General features: G+C 50.5%; 5 protein-coding genes across 5 annotated transcripts; 2 read left to right on the top strand and 3 right to left on the bottom strand.

The window, feature by feature from the left end:
• Nucleotides 1-526: 526 nt before the first annotated feature.
• N7457_005586 (FAD-dependent oxidoreductase) lies at nucleotides 527-2,590 on the top strand (the record flags this gene model as incomplete). Its single annotated transcript, XM_057176630.1, has 4 exons — nucleotides 527-942; nucleotides 998-1,394; nucleotides 1,448-1,628; nucleotides 1,683-2,590. The coding sequence occupies 4 exons, from the start codon at nucleotides 527-529 to the stop codon at nucleotides 2,588-2,590; spliced, it is 1,902 nt and encodes a 633-aa protein (XP_057030932.1).
• Nucleotides 2,591-3,020: 430 nt separating this feature from the next.
• N7457_005585 (uncharacterized protein) lies at nucleotides 3,021-6,331 on the top strand (the record flags this gene model as incomplete). The annotated part of the gene is made up of 2 exons (XM_057176629.1): nucleotides 3,021-3,317; nucleotides 3,371-6,331. The coding sequence occupies 2 exons, from the start codon at nucleotides 3,021-3,023 to the stop codon at nucleotides 6,329-6,331; spliced, it is 3,258 nt and encodes a 1,085-aa protein (XP_057030931.1).
• A 261-nt stretch (nucleotides 6,332-6,592) lies between these two features.
• N7457_005584 (uncharacterized protein) lies at nucleotides 6,593-8,077 on the bottom strand (the record flags this gene model as incomplete). Its single annotated transcript, XM_057176628.1, has 4 exons — nucleotides 6,593-6,938; nucleotides 6,995-7,598; nucleotides 7,656-7,942; nucleotides 8,001-8,077. The coding sequence occupies 4 exons, from the start codon at nucleotides 8,075-8,077 to the stop codon at nucleotides 6,593-6,595; spliced, it is 1,314 nt and encodes a 437-aa protein (XP_057030930.1).
• A 927-nt stretch (nucleotides 8,078-9,004) lies between these two features.
• Nucleotides 9,005-10,574, bottom strand: pigc (phosphatidylinositol N-acetylglucosaminyltransferase; the record flags this gene model as incomplete). The annotated part of the gene is made up of 2 exons (XM_057176627.1): nucleotides 9,005-10,179; nucleotides 10,247-10,574. The coding sequence occupies 2 exons, from the start codon at nucleotides 10,572-10,574 to the stop codon at nucleotides 9,005-9,007; spliced, it is 1,503 nt and encodes a 500-aa protein (XP_057030929.1).
• An 844-nt stretch (nucleotides 10,575-11,418) lies between these two features.
• N7457_005582 (cytochrome P450) lies at nucleotides 11,419-13,206 on the bottom strand (the record flags this gene model as incomplete). The annotated part of the gene is made up of 4 exons (XM_057176626.1): nucleotides 11,419-11,553; nucleotides 11,634-12,635; nucleotides 12,718-12,914; nucleotides 13,002-13,206. The coding sequence occupies 4 exons, from the start codon at nucleotides 13,204-13,206 to the stop codon at nucleotides 11,419-11,421; spliced, it is 1,539 nt and encodes a 512-aa protein (XP_057030928.1).
• Nucleotides 13,207-13,506: the final 300 nt, after the last annotated feature.

The following is a 13,506-nucleotide window of genomic DNA, read 5'->3' as shown; positions in this document are numbered from 1 at the left end:
GGATACTCGGTGGTCTTTGCTTCCCAATTTGATGGGTGTTGATCCTGCCCTTGTGACCCGTGAAGGAAAAGGAGAGAAAATTCGGACAGTCTAGGGTGAAACAGTACCCCACAATGGTGATAATAGAACAAGCCCATGATACTGGAGACCATCCTTGTCTAGACCAGAACATCCCCGTCTAGTGCAGACCGGATCCTAGGCGAAGGCTTGGCGTTAATCAGGCAAGTGGTACTCCGTCGAGCCGGAGCGCCCCATCTGAGTCCAGTCTCAATTTCACTCTTGTGATTGGATGCTGGAAGGGATGCACAACAGTGGAGTGGCAGCAAAGGATTGGAGCGCCATACGGACCTCGGGAGTATTGCTTCCAAATTGTAGTGGAGCCAGGCAATCGCCGTTGGGAAGATGTCAACCTCGTGGTACTCGACAGGGGTATGGTGAGGATTCGCAGTTTATAAGACGCCACTGCCACTCCCCCCTGCACTTCTGTTCCGTTTTGGTGCAGGAATCTGACCTCCACACTCTCACCATGGCTCCTTCCTCGGTATTCGCGGGCGTTCTGCTCAATGCCCTCCTGCTGGTCACACCCACAACCGCTCTTGTTGGCCAGAAGGTCGCCTCTGATTCGATTGCGAACGCTCCTCTGTTTGAGAGCGAGCAGTTCCAGTTGACCGATGACTACATTAAGAAGCTTAGCGAGAGCGAGGCTGCTCTTGCGGCATTTGGTGAGAAAGATCAGACCCCCCCGTCTACCGACGGATGCAAGGTCTTCCCCGGTGACGACCAGTGGCCTTCCGAGTCCACATGGTCCACCTTGGATGACCTTGTAGATGGCGCACTCATCAAGACCGTGCCTCTGGCCGCATCTTGTTACACTTCATGGCCACAATATGATGCCCAGAAGTGCGCGTACGTCAGTGCAGAATGGAACAACTCGAACATTCAGTGAGTAACACCACACATTGCAAACACGAACATTATATACTGACTCTACAATTAGCGCTGCTGACTCGGCCTCGGCCATGTGGCCTCTGTTCGAGGGTAGAAGCTGCCTGCCTACCACCAATGCCTCGGCATCTTGTACCCTGGGTGGCTACAGTAGCTACGCTGTCAATGTGAGCAGTGTGGCTCAGATCCAGCTTGCTGTTAACTTTGCTCGCAATACCGGTGTCCGCCTGGTTGTCAAGAACACCGGCCACGACTTCAACGGAAAGTCGACCGGTGCGGGTGCTCTCGGTATCTGGACTCACCACCTCAAGAACATTGAATACTACGAGGATTACCAAATTGCTGGCTACCAGGGTCCCGCTGTCAAGATGGGTTCTGGTGTGCAGGCCTTTGAGATCTACCAGAAGAGCAAGGAGCTTGGTTTCACTGCCGTTGGTGGCGAAGGCATGGTGAGTTGTTCATTCTACAGCGGCAAGTAGACAAAATTCGCTGACTATCTTAGACTGTTGGTGTTGCTGGTGGTTATGTTCTTGGCGGTGGCCACTCCCCCATGTCCAGCGTCTACGGCTTGGCTGCTGATCAAGTCCTGGCTCTTGAGGTCGTTCTGGCCAATGGCCGCTTCGTCACAGTCACCAAGGAAAGCGAACCCGATCTCTTCTGGGCTCTGCGCGGTGGCGGTGGTGGTAAGTCTGCCTCTAATCTCTGTTTTTAATACGCCCATCTAACAATCTCACCAGGCACTTTCGGAGTCGTCACCTCCCTCATTTCTCGTGTCTACCCCCAGGTTGGCGTGACTGTCTCGACTTTCAACTTCACCACTAGCGAGACTGTCTCCTCGGATACCTTCTTCGCTGGTGTCCGATCCTACCTTGAGCGCTTCCCTGTTAACGCTGACGCTGGTACCTACACCTACTTCTCGGTGACCCCGACCGGCCCGGACTCTTACATCTTCCTGATGGCCCCCTACTTCGCCGTCAACCACACCGTGGCCCAGTTCAACGCTCTCATGAAGCCATGGTTCGATGATCTTAACGAGTTGGGTATCTCATTCGAGCCCATCACTACCTACTACGATAACTTCCACGACGGCTGGGCTGCTGGTTTCCCCCGCGAGTTTGTCGGTCCTTCAACCATGATCACCGCCTCTCGCCTGTTCCCCCGCGAGAACTTCGAGTCCCCCACTCTGTTCAACGAAACCTTCAACGTTCTGCGCGAAACCATCACTGATGGCTTCTTGTTGCTTGGCTTCAACATGAAGACCGAGGCACACGATCTCTACGCTCCCAACGCGGCCAACCCCGCTTGGCGCCCGTCGCTGATGCACGCTATCACCTCGACCGCCTGGACCGACACTACTCCCGATGCTGAGATCCAAGCCAAGATGGATTACCTCACCAACAATGTTGTCGGCAAGTGGCGCACTGTCTGCCCCGACTCCGGTGTCTACATGGCCGAGTCGGATATCCAGGAGCCTAACTTGAACCAAGCATTCTACGGTTCCAACTACGACCGCTTGTATGAGATCAAGAACGAGTATGATCCTACTTCTTTGTTCTATGCCCCTACTGCTATTGGCAGTGATGACTGGGTTGTGGACAGCCTTGATGGTCTTCCCGATCAGAACGGTCGCTTGTGCCGCGTTTAGATTGGACAAGATGTACATTTTGGGGGTCGTACATGTACAACAAGATCCTGTAGGTATATAGAGTGACAATAACTTTGGTTTATATCTTTATTTTTCATGCTGTATGCTCTTGATCCTTTGAAAGGCTTGATAGCCAAATTTATCTTATAGTATTGCAGTAGAGCCTAGTCTTCTTTGGATTATGCTTCTATAGATTTATTTGCTATGTAATATCATCTTCATGTTGAAACAACATCACATGAGTTCCGAACTGTTTCTCCAAAGAACATGGATAACAAAATCCGGGGATGGGTGTTTTCCGAGGCCCCAAACCGGAAATCCGGAAAAGCACCCGCGATGCGTGGGATACCTCAAACATGGGGGTTTTCTCGAGAATATAAAGATATGTCAATAGAATCCAATACTCCCGTTTGATATGCACATAGCAGACATGGCTGCAATCACCCTTGAAACCATTAAAGGCGCCGTGGAGCCACCCCAGACCAAGGACATCGCAGCTCGTCTGTTGAACGGCACTCTCCACTCTCAATGGCCTGAATATGAACAGTTTGCAACTATTGATGGGCTTTTGGAGTCTCATGCTGCTCAGCCAGACGAAGCACAGAGGCCGCTGATCTGCTATCCAGCTCATGGGGCCGCTGACTTCGAAGAGCATACAGCTAGAGATATCGATCGCTATACCGACGTAGCTGTTCGCTGTTATATGCGACAAGGAATTATGGAAGCCGTAAGAATAAACCCAGGTTTATGTTTCAGCCTCAACTAACAGTCTATCAACAGGATGGAAGACTTGAGCAGGCACCTGTTATCGCCCTGCTTGCTGGATCCAGCTTCGAAGTCGTGGTAACCTTCTTCGCCCTGAATCGCCTCGGTTATGCCGTGCTCTTCTTGTCCACGCGCCTCACGGCCCCGGCTTATACCCGGCTAATGGAGATGGCAAATTGCAACCAGATCATCCACACAATCCAGTTTCAGCATGTCGTGGATGAAATTCGCACGGAGAACCCTGGTTGCAGTAGCTTTTTGCATCTACGACGAGAAGACTGGCTCAATTGTCCTTACAGCTTCCCTCGATTTGAACGATTCGGAGTGAATATATCCGAAGAGAGCAAGAAGATCGCCTGGATCCTGCATTCATCTGGAAGCACCGGGTTCCCGAAGCCGATCTTCCTAACCAACCTTCAAACCCTCGCTAATTTCCGTAAGAGTTTCGGTCTTCGCCTCTTCACTGTCAGTCCGCTTTTCCACTCCCATGCATTGATGGAACTCGGTCGAGCATTTTTCACAAGAGCACCCGCGTACTTGGGAAATCACTCCCTTCCAGTGACATACCAAACCCTTTTCGCCGCGCTCCAGGTAGCCCAGCCAGAGCAAATCAGCGCCGTGCCATATGTCATCAAACTACTCGCAGAAAAGCAAGAAGGAATTCAAGCTCTTGCTCGGCCCAAGCTCGTGCTATATGGGGGCTCCAGCTGTCCAGATGACCTTGGCGACCGTCTTGTTGCGCAGGGTGTGAATCTCGTCGGCAACTATGGAGCGACGGAGACGGGACAGATCATGACTTCTTTTCGAGATCCGGAAGATAAGGAGTGGCAATATATGCGATTGCACCGACCAGTTGCTGATTTCACTTTGATGGATGAAATTTCGCCAGGGGTTTTTGAATGTGTTGCGCTGGATGGCTTGCCGAGTAAGGGGCCTTCGAATTCAAAGCCGCCTTACAGTGCGAAGAACCCTGAGAATAGTTTCAGGACTGCTGATTTGTTTACTAGACATTCAGATCCTGAAAAGTCTAATTATTATAAATACTTGAGTCGGCTGGATGATCGGATCACACTGGTCAATGGGGAAAAGGTTCTTCCTATTCCCATTGAAGGGCGCATCAGAGAAGAGCCTATCGTCAGTGATTGTGTGATGTTTGGATTTCAACGAACTGTACCTGGAGCTTTCATCTTCCGCGCCCCTGGCAAGCTGCCTCATCTAGATAATGATGAGTTCTTGGAGGTTATCTGGCCGGCTGTGGAGGCGGCAAATGCTCGTGCCGAGACATTTTCTCGAATACCCAAGGAACTTGTCGTGATCAAAGGTGCCGATGTTCTATATGCTAAAACCGACAAAGGGACATGCATACGTGCTCAGATCTACCAGCAGTTTGAGGATGATATAAAGGAGGTTTATGCCAAATTCGAAGGAAGTGGGCAGGAAGGAGGTTCCCTCAAGCTCAGTGTTCCAGAACTGGAGGACTGGCTCTTATCGAGATTCAGCAAAGACTTGGGTATAACGCTATCCAGCGCTGAAGATGATATCTTCTCGGCTGGAGTGGATAGCTTGCAGACGACGCAGATTTGGAGGTGCATCATGCGTGATATTAATCTCGGTGATCTAGCGGATCAGCTATCTCAAAACATTGTGTTTGAGAAAGGAACCGTCAGTGCGCTTGCCAGGCATCTTTACCAGATGAGAACAGGTCAGGAGTTTGAGAAAGAGGATGAGCTTCATGTTATGCGCGAACTAATTGAGAAGTATTCGCACTTCACTCAACATTTCCCGACCATTTCTGCAAAACCAGAAACTGAAGTAGTGATGGTCACAGGCGCCACCGGCAACCTAGGAGCATTCATCGTCGGAGAGTTACTGAAACGACCAACAGTCTCCGAAGTATGGGCGATTGTACGTGCACCAGGACAAGCAGCGGCGGGGGCACGTCTTTACAAATCACTTGCTGATCGCAACATCACGTTCACCGATATTGAAGCCGCAAAACTCCATGCCGTCCCCGGTGATTTATCAGATGCTAATCTCGGTCTCAAAGACCATGATCTTTGCCACTTGCTTTCATCATTGACATGCGTCGTTCACAGCGCATGGGCAGTCAACTTCAACCTAGGCGTGCGATCCTTCGAGCAACAGCATATCCGCGGAACACACAACCTCATCAATTTCTGTCTGCGTTCTCATCTGTCCACCCCAGCACGCCTCTTCTTTTGCTCAAGCGTGAGCACAGCAAGCAACGCCCCGAAGCCTGCATCAATTCCCGAGACCATGATCGAGAATCTAGAACACGCGCAGACCATGGGGTACGGCAGATCCAAGCTCGTCACTGAACATATTGTCCGCAACGCCATGCACCAAACAGGTATGCAAGCTCGAGTGCTGAGAATTGGCCAGCTTGGCGGGGATACAGTCAGCGCGCAGTGGAATGACACGGAAGCTGTGCCGCTCATGTTCCGTAGTGCATTAACGACGGGCGCCCTACCGCAGCTGAATGAAAGGCTGAGCTGGTTACCTGTTGATGAGTGTGGACGGGCTATTGCGGATATTGTCATGAATAGCCGAAGTGGGTCAAACGATGCCAACATGGTGTATCATCTGGTCAATCCTCAGACGTTGAGTTGGAAGGATGATTTGCTTCCTGCTTTGAGGCAGGGCTCGGCTTTGCCGGACTTTGAGGTCGTGTCTCCGCGGGAGTGGCTGAGACGATTGGCAGAGAGTGAACAGGACCCGGAGAAGAATCCAAGTATTAAGCTCATTGATTTTTGGCGATCTAAGTATGCGGGGCAGGCTCAGCTAGGGGGAGGAGACACGGCTGCATGGGAGGAAATGAAGGAGGCTGGGCTTTCGTTTGAAACGGAGGTTACAATCCTAGACTGTCCCTCTTTGGCTCTTGTGGGTGATCCAGTTGCGAGTGGTTTGCTTGAAAGATATCTGGGGTCTTGGATGGAGAGATGGACAAATAATTAACACATGACACAAGAAAGCAAACGTGTGACTCGTTGACCTGAGAGCCCACGCTTTGGTTATTCGTTGGTATATTAGGACAAAAGAGCTTCCAGGATTAGAAACGAGTATGATTCGTATGAATAGAATAGCAGAGGGGAATTCAAATTGTCATTTCATTTCAGGGCAGTAAAACATCATACAGATATCAGTCATCAATAATCGCACAATCTATGACAGGACAGGCTCAACTTGACCTTAGCGTGCTTTCTATCATCGAATAACCTATTTACCAGGAACTTCGGACTTGGCCATGGTGGAGTGAGACTTGAGGCCCTTCTGCATAGCCTCCAAGTGCTCAAACTTGTAGGTATCCTCACCCAAGCTCCACGCCATGATACCACCGAGCTTCTTCTCCCCCACAATCTCCTTGAACTTGCGCTCAATCAGTTCCGGAGTATCCCAGGTCCAGAAGAGGTTGTTATCACTGTCGAAGTAGTACTGACCGCCGCCCTTGGCATCGGTCTTGCCGTCCTGCTGGGCCTTGCGCCAGGAGTCGGTGATTGAAAGTCCCTTGCAGGTGCCGTAGTCGGAGAGACAACCAGCCTGGCAGAACTCATCGGTTGTACCGCTGTCAAGGATAGTTAGATTGATGTCAATTATCGGGAAGATATTGGGTATACATACCAGTAACCAGAGGCACTGCAGCACTGTCCCTGGGGACACTTGGCGCCATCAGCAGCTCCACATTTTCCATTGCTAGATTCCTTCAAGTTCTTAGGGGGAGGAGCAACCGCGCTAGCCTCGAAGGTCAAAGCACCAGACTTTCCATTATCACTACCATCGTCGTTCTCGAGCTGAGCGAGCTGGCATCCGAGTGGGTTTTCATCACAGTCAGAGTCAGCGGCGGTGGTGAACCACTTAGCATAGTAGGCGAAGCCAAGGTTGAGCTTCTCGGGAGCAGCACCGATAGCGAGATACTCGTTAATGGTATCCAAGGAGTTCTGGACACCAGTGTGGTGATCGGTAACGTTATCACGACGGTTGATCAGATCGTAACTCATGACATTAACCATATCGACTGACTCGAAGATCTTGGGACCCTGCTGCTTGGTGAAAGCAATGAAGTCCAGCTTACGACCTGGCACAGCGATGGAGAGGAGCTTGTCGCCGATTTCCTTGCGGATAGCGGCGAGGAAGAGGGGATAAGTTTCGATTTCGTCGACTTTTTTCGAGTTGGGCACAGTCTTGTAGTCTTCACCATTGCCACCGGGATACTCCCAGTCGATATCTTTTTTGGATACGTTAGTATTGTGTATTAATGTCAAGGTTAATGGAGATTTCTTACCGACGCCGTCGAATCCGTTCGATTCAACCATGGAAGCAACATTCTTAGCATATCGCTCACGCGAAGCCTCGGTCTTTGCTGCTTCCGAGAAACCGGCAGTATCACCCCAGCCTCCAATGGCAATCATCAGCTTGGTATCTGGACCGAAGCGCTTGCGCATGGTATCAGGAGACTCGAAGGGCTGGAACGATGACCCTGTGTTGAAAGTCTTCGAGGGAGCGAATCCCATGACAGCATAGTCGATGCCCTCGGTCTTGTCCTGGCTCGGAAGATCGGTTACATGCCATCTTGTATAACAGTCAGCTATAGGATTCGCCGCAAATGAATCAGAAAGGTGTTGCTCACTCGTCAATGTACATGACAAAGCGTGTAGCCACCACAGATTGAGCGGCCAACAGGCCGAGTGCCAAGCGCTTAAGCATGATGAGTTGCGGTTGCGATGGTATGGCTATATACGGGCGAAAGGGTATATTATAGGATTAAAGGGTATAATAAAATACCCAGTTTGTCGTGAGAGGTTATCAAGCAGCTACACGCCGCGATTCGAGTGAAATAGGAATAAACGAGGACATGTTCGAGGACAGCAGAACGTCGAGTATATAGTCCCGCAACATCCATGAATGCCACCACATCCCCCTAGACGATCTGTCCCAACATGCGCCTTGTTCTGCGGCTGATTTTCATACGGGGCATGTGGGCCATTCCTTTAGAGGAATGTCACTGGTGCAAATAGAACGCCGTCAGAAGGCCGCTGAAAAGTGGTCCGAGGCGCTAAGCAGGCGGCTCGGAATGCCAAGCGAGTCCACCTCGGGGGGCTAAATTGGATGCTCCCGAAGCTGACAGGTGTACAGGTGATTGAACCCCCAAGTAAAAATAGAACATCAACAACTCATGCCAATTGGTTTTCAAACGAAAAACTGCAGTTTCGGTCAGCACAACTAGAAGCTGCGTTGCCTTGGTGCAAAATCGAGGCATCGCGATGGACTCGACATACCAGATTGGGGTTGTGCATTCATTCCCTCCCAGCCCGCATTCTTGCCCCTACGTCACTGGGTGCTTGATGCTTGACTGAGTCCGATGATCATACAGTCCCTCGGAAATAGATTCCATCACTCACGAGAATATGTATTCCTGGAAGGTTGGTTTGCAAAGCACCCAGGATATTGGAATGGGAAACAGCCCCAATGACACGTTCGAATAAACAGAAAATGAAGGCAAGTGAAACTGGGATGTCTCAAGAATAAGTAAGACTAGATAATCTAGGGGTATAAGTAACGACAAGTTCCAGACGCCGAAATCTATATTACAATGAAGGTAAAAGTCATCAATAGTCAAACGTCAAGTGGTGTTTAGTTCCAATGCCTCCGAATAATAGGCCGTGCAGGATCCCAAGGACCGATCACAACGTTCTTATATTTCTGCAGGCTGATAAGCCACCAACTGCAGCCGCCCATGCCAAACGCGGTCAGGATGCTTCCCAGAGCTGATCCGATGATGGCTGCTGCCCATCCACCGCTCAAGGTGACACCAACAGCGCCCCCGGCAACAATCACAAGGGCCAGTGTCAGGAGAACGTGACCAGTCCATGACTTCTGCCGTAGTTGGCGCCGGAAGATCGGGAACAGCCCAAATACTTCCATCGAGAATAGCATGAGACTAAACACGTGGGTCGTAGACGGCAATCGAGACGCAAGCACAGTCGAGGCCATCACAGCTGCGTTTGTGGACAAAGAAGCAGGAAACTTGGTGGTGGCGCCAGCGCCTTCCCCACTTCCATAGTCGAAGGAAAATATATTCATGATTAAAAGCCAGCAGCTCATGGCCCAGATAGAGTCACTGGCGGTAGATTTGGTGAGAGACTTTAAGATAGGGCTCAGGCCGAGGAGGGCGAAGTAGATAAGGAATGCTGACTTGACTGTAGTCAGTCGCTGGCGGTTGCGGGGTGATAGCATCGAAACCCGGTGTGTATCTTGCGATACTACTCCGTCCATACTGCCAATAGAGCCGTCTGGAGGAGACGGCATAGCACTGTGCGCTGTCAGATGAGCGACTGCATCGATGCTCTCGCTGAAATCTGCACTGCGACGAGCAAATCGCTCTTTTGATTCATTTGCAGACATAGTCAATCCAAGACCGTGAATAGCGTTGGTCTTCGGGCCCTCAAATTGTGTGTCGCTTGAAGGTGCATTGACGGCGCTAGCAATGGAAGCCGAACTAGAGTCGTCGTCGGCTCCAGTGATTCCATCTGGGCTTCTCACGGATTCCTCATGCTCCTTCCAGATCCAATTGTCCCATAGAATCCAGCCCACGGCCGTGCCAACACTTCCCCAGCACACAATCGAGACGGGGCTCACCCGATCTTGAACGATACCGACAAAGCAGCAAACAAAGATCACCACCGAGCACACATGTTGCACAATCACAGTCGAATCAGCCACGAGAGGCCAGAAATCATACGGCCGCACTCGAGGATTGCGCTGGAGATGGTCCAGAAATGTCTCCGTATCGGTGTAATTATCCGGATCTATAAACGATCGTCAGCAACGGTGGAACTCCAAGCTCGAGCCCTGTGTGGGTGCGCGCAAACATACAGGATTGTTTAACCCAGAGCAACTTCTTCCAGGCACCTTTTCGCCTGCGCCGTCTGCCAGCACCGCCGACTCTCTTCCGCAATGCGGCGGCGGACCCAAGATGGGCACCGCTCTCGCCATTCAAGGCCCGCAAACTTTCTTCATAATTGGTTGGTGCCGACCGGACTCGTGAGAGTGAGGGTGCAAAATATGCATCCTCCGGCGCCAGTCGATTGGGATCGGGGAGGGACCGTTCAAGCTCAGGAGACTTGGACCCGGGGGCGCGGTTTGGATGGGTGTCAACGGGGATTGGGGGAGGGGAAGGGTCTAGGGAGGGAGGAGACGTCATGGAGCACGGGCAGAACTAATATTGGGGCATGGCGCGAGAACGAAATAACCCCGTTGATTGATATCCTTGGCAAAGTGACAGCTGTACACGAAACGCGCCCGGGCGCAACTGGAGGCTGATTCAGCAGTTATCTATAGATGCACGTGATCCAATCAGCCCTTATTGGGCGCGGAGCTTTGGATCTGCTTGCATCTACAATCGGCTATTCTGATTGTTGCTAATGTGTATTGCAGAGAGGTAAATTGGGCTTCTGAAATCACTTAGGGGTGCCTACCCGTAGGTAGCAGCCTATGGAATCTTGGTGTTCTATTAATGACCGAGGCGGCGATAAGACCATATTATAAAAGAGATGCCCCTGGGGTCAAGCGTCCAGTAATAGGGGATAGGACCACACATGCAGATCTTGACAATGCTGACAATGTTGTAGATTTCAAGAAAGCAAAAAGGCCTAAATAGAGAGAATTTTTGATCTATAGGAGGGACACATTCGGATCAAGATAGGAGGTAGACCACATTTCACAAAGAGAGATACAGTTGCACCTGAGTACTACTGACATAGCTAGCGTAAAGAATGATTTAATAAGATATAAGACTGATCACCAATATTAATGATCGAGTTCTAAAGGCATTGACATGATAGATGTCTAGGAGTGCTATTTGTGGATATATTGTGTGCATATATATCAAGACCAAGATGAAATTCACGTTGATTCAAAGACAGTTTCACAATTTCAGATGAGTTTGATGACATCCCGAGAGAAGATCCGAGCGACATGAGCAATTTGTTCTCGATTAACGCGGCATCATAACATGGCATACCCAAATATGACAGTAGAGCCCATCTCTACCCGGACTGAGAACAGGGCGTCCGTTCGACTACTTGCACCCACATATTTGAGATCGAAAAAAGCCCAGCATTGTTTCGCACATCCCAGGGATGTGTGGGGTTGACAAAAGCTATATCGAAATTGCGGAAGAGCTATGTCAGTCGGCAGTGCGTTAGCGTTTCATCAAGAAGCAAGAAGATGGCAGCAGGGACGCGGATCTAATTCTACTGACCTCAAATATTATCTTTCCAATCTCGATCTGGGCTACTACCTTTCCCAAACACTGGAATCTGCCAAAGCCAAATATAAGCTCGTTGGTATGAGTCATGAGAGCCAACTTATCAGGATCTGACTCAAGCCACCGCTCCGGTCGGAAAGCCCCTGCATCTTTGCCATAGACTTTCTCACTGTGATGCATTGCGTATGCCGAGTATCCAATGCAGGCACCACCCGGTAGGAACACCCTCTCGCCATCGACAACAACAGTGTCACCACCTTTCGGGATATCGCGGGGGAACACATTCGCAACAGGCGGCCGTATTCTTAGACCCTCGCGGATTACAGCCTGCAGGTACGGAAGCTGTTTAGCTTGGGCAGCAGTGATCAGGCCTTGGTCTTCGCTTGGCGCATTTCCACGGTGGACGGCATCATCAATTTCACCCCGCAGCTTGATATAGACGCGAGGGGTGGTTACTATATGCAAAAGGGTGCCACGAATGGCGGCAGCTGTGGTATCAGAACCCGCAAGTATTTGCTCTAGCGCCTCACTGCGTAGCTCATCATCCAATAAGCCATGACGCATGAATGAGGCTAGCATATCGCTCCGATCGTCAAAGGGGTTTGCAGCACGCTCATTGACGAGACGGAAGCATGCTGCCATCATCCTACCGAAGCCGTTGTTGTCGTTGGGTGAGGGTGCAATAAATTGACCGATGAAAGGCGCCTGAGCGAGCCAGCTGAACCCCATGGCGAGGGCGGTATTAGCGATAGAAAGACCCTCGTCGGTCGATTGGAGGTACTCGTCCACATCTTGGTCATTTTGAAGCATACCAAACGCCTTGCCGAGACCCACACTGCTGATGACATCGACTGTGAAATACTGGATCTTCTTTGATAGATCCATCGGTACGATCTCCTGCTCAGACGAGAGATATTTAGACCGGATGAGGTTCAAGAGACCATGGACTTGCTCATCTATAGAGCCCTCAAAGTTGGGATTCTCCCTTCCCGAATACTTTATTCAGCCACAGTCAGCGTGCTATCCCATGATTGGACGGAAAAAGAATCCGAGTACGATGAAAGGGCAGCTATCATACCCCTGGAGCCATCTGCTTCCTCCGTTGCTCATGTTTCACGTTATCCGTCTGACTGAAGACATTATCCTTCCGGTACTCAAGTCGCACGGCGCGGTAGTACCAATCGGAGCGCTTATAGCCAGGCTTGTTGTTCACATGCATCCAAACGTCGGGGGAGGATGTGATCAGCCGTCCAGGAGCGATACGGGCAATCGGACCTGGCTCAAATGGGAACTGTTAGCGAAGGATGTATGACACCACGGTAGTAAGGCAAAGCATAATGCTCCCGAGAAGATGACTCGCACCATGTTTCTTATTGACTTCTGCATACCACTCGTGGCAATTCCCCCGGAGCAGCGCTATACTATGAGGCCAGTGCGAGATGTTGGTCCATGAAGGACCTCGGAACTGCCTCAACTTGACATATTTGGTGATCGTGATGAAGATATAGAAGCTCAACAGACCACAGAAGAGTGTCACAGCCTTTGGGGACAAAGTGGATACATCCATAGCGGGAAAAGCAACAACTGGCGACCTTGATCAAAGTGAAAGATATTTCAGATTCACATGTAGGGGGTTCGAGCCTTTTCAAGGACTTGAGAATGTGGAATCTGCGAAAAACTTATTCCCTTGTGCTACGAAGGTCTGGAGTCTGGGCGTAGGAATGCGTCTCGATATGGCGGCACGTACATGCATGAGATATGATATCCTACGTATGTTTCTCCTGCATATCACAAACTTATGGCCTATCATGATGTCATAGACACTGGGAAATACGGCGATCTATTCTCGATTCACCGAGAAAGAAGG

Source organism: Penicillium paradoxum (assembly GCF_028828445.1).
Source record: "Penicillium paradoxum strain IBT 22861 chromosome Unknown utg000005l_segment0_segment0, whole genome shotgun sequence".
Lineage (NCBI taxonomy): Eukaryota > Fungi > Ascomycota > Eurotiomycetes > Eurotiales > Aspergillaceae > Penicillium > Penicillium paradoxum.
This window is presented reverse-complemented; position numbering and strand designations above follow the sequence as displayed.